At 37.6% G+C, this 17,783-nt stretch overlaps 3 protein-coding genes across 3 annotated transcripts in view; 2 read left to right on the top strand and 1 right to left on the bottom strand.

Moving 5' to 3' along the window:
• The first annotated feature begins 2,724 nt into the window (after nucleotides 1-2,724).
• Nucleotides 2,725-6,162, top strand: LOC103466540 (solute carrier family 22 member 7-like). The gene is made up of 9 exons (XM_017307023.1): nucleotides 2,725-3,351; nucleotides 3,457-3,560; nucleotides 3,707-3,861; nucleotides 3,992-4,160; nucleotides 4,420-4,543; nucleotides 4,663-4,772; nucleotides 4,854-5,068; nucleotides 5,164-5,272; nucleotides 5,759-6,162. The coding sequence occupies exons 1-9, from the start codon at nucleotides 2,980-2,982 to the stop codon at nucleotides 5,988-5,990; spliced, it is 1,590 nt and encodes a 529-aa protein (XP_017162512.1). The 5' UTR covers nucleotides 2,725-2,979; the 3' UTR covers nucleotides 5,991-6,162.
• A 294-nt stretch (nucleotides 6,163-6,456) lies between these two features.
• On the bottom strand, nucleotides 6,457-17,470 carry LOC103466089 (pre-mRNA-splicing factor ATP-dependent RNA helicase DHX15). The gene is made up of 14 exons (XM_008411460.2): nucleotides 17,300-17,470; nucleotides 14,089-14,434; nucleotides 13,742-13,935; nucleotides 13,463-13,622; nucleotides 11,972-12,190; nucleotides 11,718-11,885; nucleotides 11,545-11,631; nucleotides 11,098-11,247; nucleotides 10,841-10,949; nucleotides 10,564-10,755; nucleotides 8,970-9,092; nucleotides 7,308-7,498; nucleotides 7,011-7,180; nucleotides 6,457-6,901 (listed from the first exon to the last, which is right to left on the bottom strand). The coding sequence occupies exons 1-14, from the start codon at nucleotides 17,362-17,364 to the stop codon at nucleotides 6,784-6,786; spliced, it is 2,292 nt and encodes a 763-aa protein (XP_008409682.1). The 5' UTR covers nucleotides 17,365-17,470; the 3' UTR covers nucleotides 6,457-6,783.
• A 55-nt stretch (nucleotides 17,471-17,525) lies between these two features.
• Nucleotides 17,526-17,783, top strand: part of LOC103466085 (uncharacterized) — a 4,124-nt gene continuing 3,866 nt past the window's right edge. The window contains exon 1 of the mRNA XM_008411446.2: nucleotides 17,526-17,544. The gene's annotated coding sequence lies outside the window, so the exon portion shown is untranslated. The remainder of the gene's footprint in view (nucleotides 17,545-17,783) is intronic.

Below are 17,783 nucleotides of genomic sequence, written 5' to 3'. Positions count from 1 at the left end.
ACATCAGATGCAATAAATTACTTAAACTTTTTAATATAAAGGCAGAAGTTTATTGTAGTCACATTTTTGTGCAGTTATTTCAGCTATGGATTTAAGGCTTGTCTGTGTAGTTTAACAGACAGGACTTGAACAAGCAACTACCCCATCATACAAAGTGATTCTGTACTCTGAATTAGTAATTTTATCATCAATAGATAAATTACCTACATATCTGAGAGAAATTCACAGCAACCTGATCCACTAATGATAAAATCCCAAATAATGAGAAAATGTCATTTTTTATACTAGGGAGAATTTCAATGAGTAAACATTTTAAAAGGGGAAAGGAAGCAGTCTTTATTTAATGGCTGTAAAGCTGTTTTAATAGATGAGAGGACCACTGATTCTGTCAACACCTACATTTTTTTTAACCTACAGCCATCCAGGTAACACTGATAGGTGGAGATAGTCTCTTCAGACGGTGGACTGTGTTCAGACTGCCAAAGTAATGCAAGCACAAGTGTCCAGGCCACCTGTAAAGATTTTGCCATCACTGTGTCACATGCATATAGCCCTGTCCAGACGTTCAGATCACCCAGGACTTGACACATGCAGCCATTTTTCAGCTGAGTCATATTTTGCTGCTGTTGATGCTTTGACGCTGAAGCGCTAAGCTAATGTTCACAAGTTTACTCCATGCTTTAATATGACTCTGTAATACTTATGTCAATTTACCAAAAACATATGATGATGGCCCTGCATCAAACGCTGCCTGCAACACGGCAGAGTGGAGCCGCTGAGCCAGTGCCTCTCCTGTTGATGTTTTAACACAAAGTTAAAATCCAGTTAGGTTTGAAATGAATAAAAAGTCTGCTGAAGGTGACAGACGGTCACAATTTAAAACATGCATGTGATGAACATTGTCAGGGTGTCTTTATTATTTTTGCTTACAACAAACACATGAGTGGTTTAAACATGAAAATGTTTGGGGCTTGCCGTTTCACGGGTTGGAATTCAATCATAGTGAAAAATAACCTGAATTGTTGGGGAAATACAGATTTAGATTTTGTTTAGGTCAACAAAGAGGCATATGAAAAGAGGCTTCAAGTTTTTAAGTAGTTCTGTTAAACTGGATTGTGTTGATTGTTGGAGACGCAGCTTACAAAATTACAGGTATTAGACCAACAGCTGCTCTGTTATACATGAATCAGTAAAGCCAGGTAATATTCAACATTTCCCTGTAAATCTAGTGATGTGCTGTATGAGCATGACTCATCACAATCCTGTACAAATCTGAAAACAAAGTTTGCAAGCAAGATAAAGAAATGTGTTTTTAAATAATTAACTGTTCAAAAGTGGTGCTTTGTCTTTTTTTATGTCTAGCTTACAGAGGCATAAAAACGACTGTCTTTTTAGGTGAATAGACTAAACATACAGTACAACAGCAATAATATTACTATGCATTGTAATGCCACATTATGCAGATCTCACTAAAGACTAAATTTAACAGTGGATTGTTCTGTATTGCGTGTTTAATATCCTAATTTTGTGCTCAAATTTTTTTTTAAGTAAATTTTGATTTTAGTGTAAATTCAAATTCTCATAAAAGAAAACATGAAAGAAACAAACTATTAAAGAAAACAATGGAGAAAGAAAATTTCAAAAATTGTATTAAGTCTAATCAGGACAAGTAAGTAAGACATGTTGGTGTTAAAAACTTAAGCAATGACTTGTTTAAACAGTTCAACTTTCTCCCTTAATAACCAGTAAACAACATGATGCCAGTTGGGCATGGAGATAAACAGGAGGAAGAGTTCCAACTACAATCTCTCATCAGTCTTTAAAGGGAAAAGTATTGACTCAACCATCAAAAACCTGTCTCTTAGAAAGTGTAAACATAAAAAGTTCACTAAATACCAAGCCATTTATGGATATGAGGTGAAATAACTTTTTTGATATGTGCTCTGCAGTGTTTTTCAAAGCTGGGGACCTGCTTTGTGTCAACACTGTAGGGGTAAATCAGAAGACAAGCAAATACCTTCCCTTCAGAGGGTAACTCTCTGAGCATCTAAACTTTTACCAAAATGAAGATTAGTGTCAGAGTTAATGGCAAGGTCGGGGGAAAAAAAGCAGATTTGCTTCATCTTGAAAATATTGTCATTTCAAAACACAGGCTTAACAAAACTGGATAAAAACAAAACAATCCAACGAGTATTGATTCCAACTGCAAGAGGTCGTGGTCAGATTTTGGCAGAAGTAGGGAGTGATGGTGTAATGGTATATGGATTCTTAGCACAATTTGTTGCTCTTGTTTAAACGCCACGGCCTACTTGAGTGTTGTTGCTGCTCCATCCCTTTATGAGACTCTGCATCCATCTTCTGGGAAGGCTTTTACTACTTTTTTGTTTTATGAACCTGACGATTTCACTGTGCTGCTCTGAGCTAGAGCCAACAAATCAACAAGTGCAGATCTATCAAGTTAATATTGTGCAAAAATTGTAAGGAAAAAATATTGCAAGACATTGTTGTTGAATCTGTGCAACAAAACATTAGCGCAATTCTGAAGACAAAAGTTGAACCTACTGCTAGTGATTTCTACCTAATGAAGTGGCCACAGAGAGTTCCCCTTCAACATGCCAGAATCTTCAGTTTCTGATAAAACTGTTGTGTGTTTCGTCTGATCTACGAAGTTTATGAACAAATCAACAGCAAAAGTGGTGGTCCAATTTTTCTTTCTAAATAATTGCCTTCATAAGATAACTGCAAGCTCTTCATACATAAGGGAATGTTAGCAGCAAGTTTGTAAAGTAAAATATTCACTCCCTTCACCTGTAATCTTGCAGTGGGTGGTTTCACCCAATGCCAAAGGTCATACTCGCTCGGCAGAGATTGAAGAGATTGGTGGATTTGTCAGTATACAGGCATGGGAGCTAGAGTAGTTCATCTACTTGCTTTATTGATCTTGCGTGAAGACCCATCGCACTGCAGAAAGACGCAACAATGAAGTTTGAGAATGTTCTTGCTGATATTAATGGATTTGGAAAATTCCAGATAATGATCATTGCGATCAACTTCCTGGGTCGCTTCACGCTTCCTTGCCACTTCATGCTGAATAATTTTGTCGCAGCGATACCAACTCACCACTGTGACACCAGCTCGCTAGATGATTTTCTGAATTTATCTCAGGCAGAAAGAATTACTGTGAGTATCCCAGTCGAGACAGATGGGAGTCCCAGCTCCTGTAGGATGTTTGCGAAGCCTCAGTATCAACTGTTGCTCAACTCTTCTGATGCTACTGATGCGTCCACTGTTCCGTGCCAGGATGGATGGGTGTACGACAACACAACCTTCAAATCAACAATAACCTCAGAGGTAATCTTTCTTTATGTAGATAATCTTTTATATTAAAATGGACATTTTCCTAAAAGAAGACTAATTTTTGGAGGGAATGTGCCTTTTTACTCTTGTTACATAAAGTGGGACCTTGTGTGTGACAGAAGAGGTAAAAACAAAGCAACAGCCACCATCTTTTTTGTTGGAGTAATGTTTGGAGCCATAGCCTTTGGAAGTCTAAGTGACAGGTATTACAGTTGTGTAATAGAGTAATTAAACTAAGAGTTGTATATATATATATACATATATATAAATATATGTATATTTATATTATTTTTTATGTATCTTTAGCTTCATGCTGCTAAATTGTTTCACTACTACTTCTCCACTACAGGTTTGGCCGCAGGATCATGCTCCTGGTGTCATATGTATCTGGCATGCTGTTTGCTGTAGCAAGCGTCTTTTCTACGACCTATGTGATGTTTGCAGTGTTGAGGTTCTTCACTGGCTTCTGCATCACTGGCATTGTCATCGTCTCATCCGCTCTCTGTAATTAATCTGTGATTATCCTGAGCTAACCGGAAAAGACCTGGGCAGCTTCAGGCATGGTTATGAGTAACATATGTTTATGTAATTAACTCAGTCTGATCGTTTTGAAAACTTAGATATTTCCTTGCAGGTGTGGAGTGGGTGGACATTGAGCACAGGAAACTGGTTGGAGTCATTGATAGTTTATCCTGGACATTTGGCAACACAGGATTTGCAGCAATTGCTTACTTTGTGACTGACTGGCGTTGGCTAATTCTAAGTGTTACGTCGCCTTTAATCTTGGCCATCATCACTTGGAGGTAAGACTTGGTGGATTCCCATGAATACAACTTTGTGGAAATAAATTACAGAAATTCTGTAAAGGTTTTGTTGGCAAGTGTGTTAACTCAGTGTTTCTTTATAGTATTAAAACTTTGTACTCATATGTAGAAAAGCTAATGAAAAACATCAGTTTATAAAATATTTAACATAGTTGTTCCATCTGGGTGATGGGCGTGATCAAAGTTTGATTTCCTATAGGAATATATGGATTAAAACCATTTCTTTTGCTAAACTCAGGTGGATGCCTGACTCAGCGAGGTGGCTCATTGCCAATGGAAAACTGGATCAGGCTGAGACATACCTGAAGAAATGTGCCAAGATAAATCAAAGAGAAGATTTCATTCACACACTAAATGAAGAGGTTGTATTCAGCAGAACTGAAAGTTTAGTCTTAATTTTAGACCATTTGTATTTTAGTGACCATATATATATATATATATATATATATATATATATATATCTACCCCTGACATTTTTCAGACCTTATCCATGATTGTAGTCAAGGAGACAAGAGGACGAACTTATACGTACCTCGACTTGGTTCGAACACCTAAGATGAGGAAAATAGCTCTGAAAACTGGCCTCTTATGGTTTGTGCAACCTGTGCTATTGCCTTATTATTGCCAGGTCAAAATGACTTTTTTTGTATCTGAATACTTCTGTACCCACAGGCTTTGTATTGCTACAACATTTTACGGCATCAGCTTCAACATCGCAGGCTTTGGCTTGAATATCTACCTTACTCAATTTACCTATGCTATAATTGAGTTGCCAGCCAAGATATCAGTTTACTATTTACTGGATAAAATCGGCAGGCGCAACACTGAGGTGGGAGCTTTGTTGTTATCTGCGCTCTGTCTTGGAATCAACATTGTGATGCCAAAAGGTAGGTGACTAACTGCTTCAGAAATTATCATGTAAAGAAAACCAATTAATTCTAATACATCTAGAAAAAGAAAGTTTGCCCCCCTTTCTTCGCAGATATGTCTGCGGCCAGAACAGTTGTTGCTGTTGTTGGCAAGGGGTTTTCTTCAGCTTCCTTTGGAACAGTTGTGCTGTACAGTTCAGAGCTGTTTCCTACTGTGGTTAGGTAATGTAAAGGACACCTCTGACTTTTATAGATAACGTCATCACACAGTAATGTAGCTGCTTTGATTTCCAAAGGCATGTGAAAACACATGGTTTAAAACAATGACTTGCCCCCTCCCCTGCCCTCCTCCATTTGACCTTGGGCACTTTCCTGATATGTGTTGAACTTGCTGTATTTCTCTGTTTATTTTTGCTAATACATATTGTCTTGCAGGCATTCAGACTGCATAAAGAGCACTGACCTTGAAAACCATTCACGGAATCAAATTGTACATTTTATCTTCATCCCAACAAGTGGCACTTCATTTCTCTATGGCTAGTCACATAAAAAGCTTCTAGATACTATAGGAACTAACATGACTGCAGCTTTAAGGAAATTTATACATATTAATAAACAATGGGGACTTGAGTCACTTGTTCCTGCAGAGGTAATCTCTTGAGCCTATAAGGTCTCCTGTTAAGAGCTGCACTTCTGTCTCTGTTGCAGGCAAAATGGAATGGGCTACAACTCCTTTATGGGTCGGTTTGGTGTTGCTGTGTCTCCTCTGATCCTGTTACTAGATGAGGTTTGGAAGGAACTTCCGCAAGTGGTCTTGTGCTCAACAGCTATACTGGGAGGACTGGTGGCAAAGACTTTGGCAGAGACACGCAACAGGTGTCTGCCAGAGACGATTGAAGACGTTGAAGAAATGCAGTTTAACACGAATCAGAAAGTGTAAATATTTTTATGGAAAATGCAAACTGAATTTTGACAGCTAGATTTGTGCAAATTTGTCTGCAATTGAATGTTGATGTTTTATTGTGAAAAGTTGACATTTTAAGATTAAAAGTAGGTTTTGCTTGGTAAAGCAGACAATGCCAGCTAATAAAGGAGCTTGAGTCTCAATTCACCACTGTGTTTTAGTTTCATGTATGTCTTCACATGGCAAAGCTTTATGTTGTCACTGTCAGGGACTACTTTCAAACTATCAGTTGAGTACAGTACAAATATGCTAAATGAGCATATTTTTATGGCAAGCTGAAAGTAGTAAATAGAAAATAAAAAAACCCCAAAAAGAATTAACACGTCATTTAATTTTTATGTAACAAAGCCAAGACGTAGTTCAAACTTGAAGCAAAAAAACTCCCCACCAAATCATTTTTGTCACACCAATCCTACCAAAAAAAAAACTGTATCCACAAAAATAAAGTCAAAGCTCGTTTATTTAAGAAACAAAGCAAGCACAGATCTTTGTTATGGCTCCAAAGGCTCCTGAATTAAATTCAACCACATCTATAAGACCTGCTCCAGATAATTTCTTTTGAAAATCATATTAAGCTGGATCTAATGACTGCTGCTGATATTTCATGTCATTACACCTACTTTACAGAACCGACATTGATGGGGAAAACAAAAATAAGCAAACAAATACTAAAAATCAAAAAGCCAATGTTTGAACATTAAAGTACAATGATACAGAAAGATCTAAAACTACAGTATGCAGGTTGTTTTCCAGGATACTTCGACTATATTCAGTACTGGGTGTACTCTTTGCTCTCTAGTTTGGCAATAATTCGCTCCAGCTGTCTTTTAGCTTCACATTGTGGAAAGTTACTCATGTCATAGTACTGGGGTGCAATCTTCACCAACCTGCAACAAAGAGGAAAACATGAACAATCCCATCAATAAGATGACAATTTCAACTCATTCATTGCAGTTAACCTGCAGGCATTCGTGATAAACTTATCAGTGCACATACCACTCTGGTTTGATGTCTGTGCAAGTGCGGATGTAGTTCTTGGTGGTGAGAACAAATTCGTTGTAGAGCACCCACTCAGGTTTGTGGTCCAGAACTGTGGATGGGTGCAGCTGGACCACCTGGTTGTCTTTCACTGTGAGGTAATGGCCTGTGCGCTCCAAATGAGCCACCTGAAAGGAGGACAAGTACTATTAATATTACAATCTTAAAAAAAAAAGCAATAAAAGACCAAAAATTGTATGCATCAACATCTCTGATGAAGTTTTTTACACTAATATTTTTACACTAATAGCTGACCTGCATGAAGAAGCCGGTGCAGAGCGCTCGTCGGATATTGATGTAGTAATCTCTGCTGGTAAACTCTGTGCTTCGCCGAGGCAGACTGAAGCGGTCCATGATCCTGGACAGCTGCTGACGTACATTGTCAGCAGACATCAATGAGCGGTAGTTGACAAAGTTGTCGTAACACCACTGGTTAGCTTCGTGGTCTGGGAAAAAAAAGAAGGAGTTGAGTCAAGATAACTGCCTTTCAAGACTTTTACGCTTTAAATGAACCTGAACAGCAGCATTGTTTTATAGTCAAGCTGGAATGTTGTAACTTTACATATAAATTAGGGATGGGAAACTTCATAAAAAGAATATGAGTGGTTTAGTTCCTTGTTTCCATGAGACGTGAGTCCTGTTTGGATCAGTACATGAGCAGTTATGCATGTGAAAAACTAGTGGATGTAGATCATTTGTTAGTTACAACGGTTGTCTAACTGAGGCTACTATACGGTCATTCTTGCTCTGTTGACATAGTAAAAGAATAATTAAGATGAAAATTTCCCAACTACCTTAAACATTAATGCTGCCACAGAGCAAAGAAAACTGGATTTGCACTGATAGAGGTTTTAGATTTATAGTTTTCTTCCAGCTCTGACTTGTTGATTCCACTTTTGGAAAATGAGGTTTGATCTCAGGACTTTATCGCGCATACAAATCCTGGTGTGTAAACTTTCATTTTATTTAACAGCTAAACGTAACCAATTTTAATCATAAGAAATTATGTTCCAGAGAAAGTAGATTCAATCCAACAGAAAATTAAAGGATTAAGAGATTAAAAAAAAGAAAGAAAAGAAACACAGGTTTATCAATATATGACGGTAAGGAAAAAAAACTCTGAGAAATAGCATCATATCTACATTTTTCAGATTGTGGCTGCATTAAGTCCGTTTGATTATGTTTTTTTAAGACTTCTACCTCTAAATAATTCAGTTTATGTGATGGAATCAATGGAAAAAAATCTAATTGTACATTTAATGAAATAAATTACCAGATGTTTCAAGTGTTTTAATAACTACCACAAGAGGGAGACACATTTTGTGTTTTGAACGTCAATTGATGAAGTGATTCAGGTCTATATATAGCATTTTGGAAGCATGGAAATTGCTCAATAAGATATGTTAAAACAAAAAGGTTCATTGTAGAACTGTAACATAAGCTCCAAGTCCAGTTTAACAACTGCAACTATATCGGGAGTGAAGTCAACAGTGAAAGCCAAGACTGCTATTCATAGTGGAGTAAGAGGAAGAAAGGGGAAAAACCTTTAATGTAACCCAGGTATGTACATTAAAATCTAATATTTTTAACTCAAGTGTAATGTTATCATAAAACCATACGGTTGATAAAGTTAGACTTAAGATTCTTACTGTTCATCTCCAAATGAAACTGAGAAATTAGGACTAAATAAAAAGCAACATCTCCATCAAGATTTTACATCTACAGTTTTTAGAAGATTTTAAAAAGCAAATTGACATTTTTGTTAATATCCAAATGTTTGTAACATCCTGTGATCCGAGTCTTCTACCCTCAAATGGGCCTGAAAGGTTTCTTGCAGCTTCTATATTTTCTGGGCATCACTTAAAAACAGCAAGAAAGAAAGAAAAGCATCCTAACTAACAAAGGCTTGACACTCACTTTGTTTGAAGGCGTGATAGACGTTGAGCAGCGTCAAGTGGTCTCCGTCAATGTGAGCAAATCTCATCTTGGACTCGTCCGCTGCCTTCTTAGCCTCCGTGGGACGGACAAAACACTGTGGGACTAAACAAGGTTGGTATGGGCCCCAACAAAGCCGCCCATAGGGATGAGTCAAACATTCACAGAAAAATGGAGCAAAGCCTATGATGCTAGGGCACTTGACACTGCGTTGGGACAGGGCAGGACCACACTCTATCAAAGGGGGATCTGCAGGCTTTTCTCAAGGTCATTTCCAACAGTAACGGCTATAAGCTCGTAGAGAGTTGGGGGGTGAGGGGTCATTTAACCACATCTGTAAAACAAGAGTTTTCACACAACTATAAAGTGTTAGAAACACCAGCAATGTTTGATTGATGCAGGACTGATAGGTTTTGCTTTTAAACATGTAATGTCTTCTCCTTAACTACACATGACATTGACAAACAGTAATATATTTAATTATATACTTTGGAATAATTCATAAGCATTAAGCAAAATCTGAAATAACATAAGTGGTGCCTGCCCTATCCACAGGCTGTTTACACAAGGCTTCAAGTAGGTAAACAAAATCTAAAATTTAAAGACCGCATCCAACACTTTCACTTAAAAAGTTGCAAAGGTACTCGAGCATTTACTTTAATTTTAACAGCAGTAGTGTATTTTAGTAGTGTACTTAGGTCATGTAAATTTTATGATGTTCAATATTTTAGTAAACTAGTAATTATGACTTTTCAAAGTAACTTCACCTTACAATTTTAGAAATAAGCTACAGAATGCCTTAGATGTTGTTTTAAAACTAAGGTGAACAATAAGGTTGCAAAACATAAAATATCATCATCTTAAAACCACTTTGTACAACACTGTTTGAAAGTCAACAAGTGTTTGCTAAAATATAAAAAATAAAAACAGAACACAGTGTGTGCCAAGAATATATTCCAAGTGTTGGATGAATCAACTGCACCTGTCCGACTCAGATTACTTGGCCTAAGATGCTAAAAGTCCCAAAGATTGTTGAGATGAAAAGTAGATGATTGGGAGAAAATTGAAATTTATCATAATGGCTTTCATTTCTTACCAATAATAATTTCCATTGCATGATTTTTTTTTATTAGCCCAACTGGACCATGTGTTATTTATCATTTCATGTTGTAAGCTTATTGTTTTGGCAGGTTGGGGTGTTGAATGAATTACTTTATCTTCTATTACTTTCGTTTAGCTTTGGGGAATGATCTTCAGGACCAGAAATATTTTAGCAGTAGTGAGTTGCTCTGTTATTCACTTTCTCTGGAATTGCATTCATAAAGGATTTCAACTTTAGCAGTGGATGCCAGAAGCTTTACCCTGAAATACCGATTGGCCTGTACCTCGTCATAATCATTTTATAATAATCATCGACCAATCTTTAACTGGTATAAAGTCTTCAGGCGTAAATTGGAGTCAAACCTATTAGGATAATGCGAAGAAATAACATGGCTGGTTATTTCAAACGAGTGCTTTCCTTAAGGAGCTTGGCCTTTTAAAGGCCAGAAGGTGTCAGCCCAGTCCTGGGCATTACCTGACAGCATGGCAGTGATGGAGAGGATCTCATTGGAGCAGTTAAACTCGCAGCTTGCTATGACCATCTTGGCCAGCTGAGGATCCAGCGGGAATTCTGCCATCATGGAGCCAAGCTCGGTCAGGTCACCATCATCGTTGAGAGCGGCCAGGTAATTGAGAAGCTCAAGAGCCCTCATTAGCGTTTCAGGAGCTGCATTGGTGGGGAGTGAAGGGTGATCAGGATCCGCAAGTCAACTGGTCAACATGACTTTTCTTCAGAATCAACCAGTACTCACCTGGAGGGTCCATGAAGTCAAAGTGGACAAGGTCATCAATGCCCAACTTCTTCAACTGCAGCACAACAGAACCCAAATTGGACCGAAGAATCTCAGGGTATGTATTATCCTGGAAAAGCATAAATTTAATGATAAGTTTATCTTGTCCATTTTTGATACTAAAACACACACACACCCACACACACACACAAAAACATCAAACAGACAGGGAAAGCAGGAAGGGCGTGAACCAACTTCCCTCTTCCACTGTGACTCACCTGCATCTCTGTTTTGTAGGCCTTCTCTGTATAGAGACGGAAACATTTCCCGGGACGTGTTCTGCCGGCTCTTCCCGCCCTCTGCTGTGCCGAAGCTTTACTGATGGCTGTGACTAGCAGAGACTCAACTCTGATGCGGGGATTGTACACCTAGACATGTAAACACACATGTTTAAAGCTACATGTACAGTGGGACAAAAAACAGATAAACTAAACCAACACCAGCAAACTTAGAAAAAGTAAAATAAATATTGAATAATACCAAATTAAGCAATTCACAATGCTATGCTGATAAAAACCACTCCGCAGCATGATACCGCTACCTCCATGTTACAATGTGGACATGGTCTGTCCTATGCATGTTGGTCAAAAAGTGCAATTTTGGTCTTGTTTGACCACTTTTACAAGGTACTGTATATAGAATAAACAGGGTTTCTTTTAACTCACCTTCTGTTTGGCAAATCCAGGGTCAATGACAAACACGACACCATCAATTGTTAGCGACGTCTCAGCGATATTTGTTGACACAACAACCTGAAGGGGAAAGCCACAGCTTAAATATTCATTCATGAATGTAAACAGCGGGAGCCATTTAGCCCGATCCATTTTGGCCAGCAAACCTTTCTCCCTATAGCGCCGTTTGCCTTTCTTGGAGGAGGTGGCTCAAAGATCCTCTGCTGCTGCTGCGGGGGCAATGTGGAATACAGTGGAATGATTTTGATGTCTCCGACTTCGGGGCCAAGGTCGTCAACTTCTCGTTTGATTCTCTTACAGGCTTCATCGATTTCCTGAAAGTATGGACAATGACTTGTCTTCCTCATTCAGGACAAACAACGCTGTTCAGTAACGTACTTGACAGTACTCTAAGCATTACCTCTTGACCTGTGAGGAACAGAAGGACGTCACCTTCATCCTCTTCACACATGTGAATCTGAATGACGGTACGAATAGCTGCCTCCAGGTAGTCCCGCTCCGGTTCAGGGGTGTAGAAGATCTCTACAGGATGTGTGCGTCCAGGAATGGTCAGCAGAGGGCAGCTGTCGAAGTACACTTGGAACTTTCCTGCATCCAGGGTGGCACTCATCACAATTACCTGTGCAGAGGACAATATGATCACTGTTCTTGTTTAAAAATTATGCTTATAATTATGGAGCTATGTGAGCTCCGAGTCTTTCATGTCAACAGAACATTAGATGAATATCCTGTAGTCACCAGTGATGGGGCAACCTGACAAGCTGGTGCCTTTGCTGTTACTTTTCCCACACTTGAAAAAAAGTAGTCAGCATTTTAACTTTGTGAAGAAGGTCTGCATTTGTTTACTTTGTAAACACAGTAATTATTATATGTTGATGTAACAATAAACTATAAATGCTCCAAAGAAAATTGATGACCGGAACAGGAGGATTTTTATCTCGACAGGTCCTGATTAGCAATTAGCAAGTTGTTTGAAAACTCAAATAATTTTTTTTCTTTTTTAAATCAGAGAAGGCAACTAAAATGCATCATATTACTCACCCCCTCTAAAACAAAACAAAAAATAGGCCGACCTTAACATTATCATTATTAATAATGTTGTAACGCTGTTTTTTTTTTCTGCATCCTGTCCAGGTCTCTCTTGCAAAAAAATCCTTTGATCTCAATTGGACACACTTGATTACATGAAGATTATTATTATAAAATAAATAGATAAAAATTATACTGTTTTTTTATAACTGAAGAAATATGTGAAATTTAAGTTTACATGCTTGAGATGTAATGCTAACTATGCTAATCATGATGACAGCTCATTATGATGCAGGTTTGCTCACTCAAAGACTAAACAAACTTTAATTTTGCAGAGAACACTTCACAGTGTAACTGATATTTTAAATATCCAAAATAAAACAGAAAAAAAAGAAATAAAAACCACTTACAAGAAAAACCATATAAAAATGATTATGATGTCTGTAAACAAATTTGACCTTCAAAAAATATTAATTAGAATGGAAATGTTTTGCTCATTTTAATTTATCATGCAAATAATTGATTATAATTACATATTGCTACAAGTTTAATTCTGCCTTTTCTAAAATGTCAGTAAAACTTACATTGATGTCCACTCTCTGTATTCAGTGGTGTGACATCACAATATAAACAGTCAATTTTTGTTCATGACACAAATATTAGCAAAAACCATTTTGGAAGCTATAAATTCTGAACGAGACCTCAGAACTCAGAATTAGCTAAAATCTTATTGGAATGCCAAGCAACGTTAAGATCTCCATTACAAATCTTGGAAGTCTTAAACAATGGTGTTATTGTTACTGAAAAACAATAATAATAAAAGAAAATACATATTAAAATATATATAATAAAAAAAACCCACCTTCAGATCCTGTCTTTGGCGAACCACTTCCTTTAACACGCCCATCAGGATGTCTGTGGCCAGAGTTCGCTCGTGGGCCTCATCCAGAATGATCACACCATATCGCTCCAGCAGAGGATCATTCATAGCCTCTCTCAGCAACATACCATCTGTCATGTATCTGTAGAAATAACAATGTTTTAATAAATTGCACATTTCTGGTGCAAGATCAATTCTGATTCCTGTGGAATAACATCCTTGAACTAAAAAAAAAACCCTCTTCAGAAAAGCAGCCCCTACTTTAATATAGTCTTGGCAGAGCTGCAGTCCTCAAATCTGATGGAGTAGCCGACTTCCTGTCCAAGCATGACATCCATTTCGTCTGCAACCCTCTGAGCCACACTCATGGCGGCCACTCTCCTCGGCTGAGTACAAGCTACGGCCCGCTTAGGACCAGGCAAGGCCCTCACCATGTCCACACACCACTGAGGAATCTGAAGATTGAAAAAATGGCAACAATTTAGGAAGCTTTGAATATTATTATTTCATAAAGGATTCTTTCAAATCTTCCATTTAACTCTTAAGTTTCTTGATTTTCCCAGCCGTTTCTTAAACCGGATTACACTGGATCTGTATGAATATCATACCTGTGTTGTTTTTCCAGAGCCAGTCTCTCCAACAAGGACAAAGCTCTGATGGCGTGTAATGATGTCGCTGAAGCTGTCTTTGTACTCCCACACCGGAAGCTGTAGCCTTTTCTTCAGGATCTCGTAGTAGCGCGGCGTGTGTGGCAGATTGGTGAATGGGTTAATCTGCTGGTGCATGTTCATCTGCTTGATAGGAGGTATGCTCGACATCGACGGCATGCTGTTAGAGGGAGCTGCCGGCAGCAGCTTGGAGTCCCTGTCCCGGTCTCTGTCCCTGTCGCGGTCTCTGTCTCGATCCCTGTCCCTGGAACGGTCCTCGCGATCTCTGTCGCGGTCTCTGTCTCTCCTTTGAGAATAAAAATAATGCTTCATCAGCAACAATTTCATGATACAATCAAGTACTATCAATACAAATTTCTAAAAAAAAATAAAAATAAAAAAGTATGAGAAGAAGCAGTTAAAGGTTTTCTGCGAAAATATTTAAAATCTTCCACAATAGAAATCCGCTAACAACACATCAATATATAAAGCCCTCCTAAATAACAGATGTATAAAGCATGAATATTCATTGTTTCACATAATCGAGCTCGTGTGTAATGAGCATTTAAGTATTGCATTCAGTAACACCAAAACCTGTTAATGAAACAAGCATCTATCCAAAGGAGACTCATTTTAAACTGAGAAATAATACTAAGTCAGAAGATTTCAGAGCTGATATTTCTTACCCACAACCACATAAAGAGGAAATGAGACCACAACTTTCACTGACTGAAAAAAAACATTACTGATAAGCTAATTAAACAAGGACATCATAACAATGCAAACAACCTCTATTACCACTGCACAATGTCTGTTCAATTATGAGCACTGCTTCATCACAAGGTTAAAATTATAGCAAAACCTAAAGAACAATAAACTTTCACTTTTAAATTCAGCATGATTTCTGGAGATTATCCTTTATCATTCTATTAACCCACATCCCCTTTATGACATTATTGTGTTTTGCCAATTCCACAACCTTTACAATTGTTGAATTACTTAGAAAATTTTTAGTGGGTTTATGTCTGTTTTGAACTTGTGCAAAGGAAACTTTAGGAATAGAATAATCATTGATTGGTCCTTATTGAGGAGATTCAAGTGCATCAGCAGCTCAGCAGTAGGCAAAGGGAGAGCCCCAAGATCCACATAAATATTAAAAATTAAATAGAAATCTTATTGCAACAAGTATACAAAAAACCATAAAGTTATGAAAAACAGCAGATTATAAGAAACATACAAGCGTATTAAAAAATTAAATAGCGATTGTATTTATGTGCAAAAAAAGTAAGAATGATTGAAAAAAGAGAGAAGAGGCTCACTCTGCATGCCATCATGTTTTTTTGTGGTTTCTTTACACTGCAAAACACCCAATCGCTCAGGGCAATCTTTTTGACACATATGGACATTTAATCTGCTCTAGAGAAGCTTAGGTTGCCAGACTAAAGAGCATAAAGTTACAATACAGACAGACCGGGGTAAAAGCTTATCCAGATTCAAGTTACTGAAACTCCCATACAAGTATTGAAGTGATAGCATAGGCCATTGGTCTAACAGTTACTAAGAAATTGCTATTTACAGTTTTTACAACCATAGTTGTAACTTGGTTATCTTTAGTGGGAAATACACGGGGGAGTATGGATATTAGAGAGCTAATAGGCATATGCAGTCAAAAAAATTAACACTGATCTTTGCTTCAGTTATCACTGCAAAGTGAAGTGCAGAGGCCAACATTTCAAGAACCCTTGTAGAAACTCAAGTGGACAGCATTGATGTTGCTGTGGCTACTGGAATGGGCCATTTTGGTATTCAATGCAAGCTAAGGTAACACTTTATTTGAAGGGGTGTGCATAAGACTGACATGACACTGTCATAAACATGACATAACATCTGCCATGAACATAAAGAAGAAGTCTTTATGAATGTTTGACTGTTGTCATGAAGTGTCATTCGGTAAATAACGACACTTTTAATGCAAAGTTGCTCTAAAAGTTGTATTGTCAACTTTGCATTAAATTATCATAATTTGCAAAAGCATGCAAAGTTGGCATTTTTAATGGGCTTTCAATGCAACTTTTAGAGCAACTTTGCATTAAAAGTGTCATTATTTACCGAATGACACTTCATGACAACAGTCAAACATTCATAAAGACTTCTTCTTTATGTTCATGGCAGATATTATGTCATGTTTATGACAGTGTCATGTCAGTCTTATGCACACCCCTTCAAATAAAGTGTTACCCAAGCGAATAATGTATTCCTGCATTTACAAGTATTTTCAGCAGTGCCGTTCTGGTTTTTCTACAAAATGGAATTTTAATTTCTATGTCAAACATACACTTAAAATTGATGGCATTACGCTTCTTAATACAGCCCAAAACATAGTCCTATTATTGCACTATTTTAAAATGTGAAGATAAAGTCAAAGAACATTTCTATACTTTCAAAACAATAATAGACCTTAACCTAATCGGCAAAAAAAATGAACAATGATGAAAACAATAAAACGCAACCGAATAAAACTGAATACAAATAAGACAAGTAAACAACAAAGGATGAATTTTCTTCTCAACTAGAATTACAAGGTAGTTAATAAAGGTGTTGGGTCAGAATAGAAAACTTTGTACCTAGAGAAGTGATACTCAAATAGCACTGATGTCTTACTACAGACGCGCGAATGGCACTGAACACTGGAAACACTTACGCGTCAAAGCAACACTACATAACTTACTAACTTCAAAGATTGCATAATACTTAACATTTTAAAATATGCATCAATTCTGTTGCATTAAACCACAATCTCTGACAAGGCAGCTAAGGTTATCCCAATTGCTCAACTTTGAAGATGTCCTGAATGAGCTGTTAGCATGTGGCTAATACCGTTAGCCCCGCACGTGCAGAGAACGTTGATGATTCGTTTCTCAAGATAAGCTCACCTCCATTGGCTCTCATATATCTCTAAAGCAATAACAAGCCCTTGTAGCCCTGTATCAGAGGAGCGCTCGTGTGCGGAGAAGAGGAAGCAAATCAAAAATAAGCTGCATCGCTAACAACCGAGGTTATTTTTGTTTCGGCTTTTTGGCTGGTACTTAGCTTACTAAACTAGCACCGGCTAACGTCTAGCTCGTAGCCTCATTGTTCCAAGGGTATGAACACGCTGTGCAGCTTCACCTACCCGTCAGACCGCTTCTTACTGGAGGAGTACTCATCGCCCAAATCCAAACGGTGTCTTTTGGACATATTGGTTAGGAAAATGTAGTTTATCTGTACCACCAACACAACAGTGCTGCGCCAAATGCAACTACCAGTTTCCTGATTCCTGCGCTGTGTTTTTCCACATTTGTTTTACAGATTGTAACACCGCCACCTGCAGGATTGGATCCTACTATATGATTCATCTCATATTTCTCCGTTTCTGATGTGACCAATAGTGGAGTACAGTTTGTTTTTTTAAATGGCCACATTTTAAATAAAACAATTTAATAAAGATATAAAATTATGTCAGATACTTCAATGGCTGACTCAAATCATTTATAATATTACCTTAAATATAAGTATCTACTTAGTTTTTCAGAAATATTCATGTCTCACTAATGTTTTTCACATTTTTGCACATTGAAGCCAGAAAACTTATTAATTAAACGTCGATGAAATTTTCA

The sequence above is a fragment of the Poecilia reticulata genome, linkage group LG1 (genome assembly GCF_000633615.1).
Source record: "Poecilia reticulata strain Guanapo linkage group LG1, Guppy_female_1.0+MT, whole genome shotgun sequence".
Taxonomy (NCBI): Eukaryota; Metazoa; Chordata; class Actinopteri; order Cyprinodontiformes; family Poeciliidae; genus Poecilia; species Poecilia reticulata.
The sequence above is the reverse complement of the archived record's forward strand: the minus strand, read 5'-3'. Positions and strand labels throughout refer to the sequence as shown.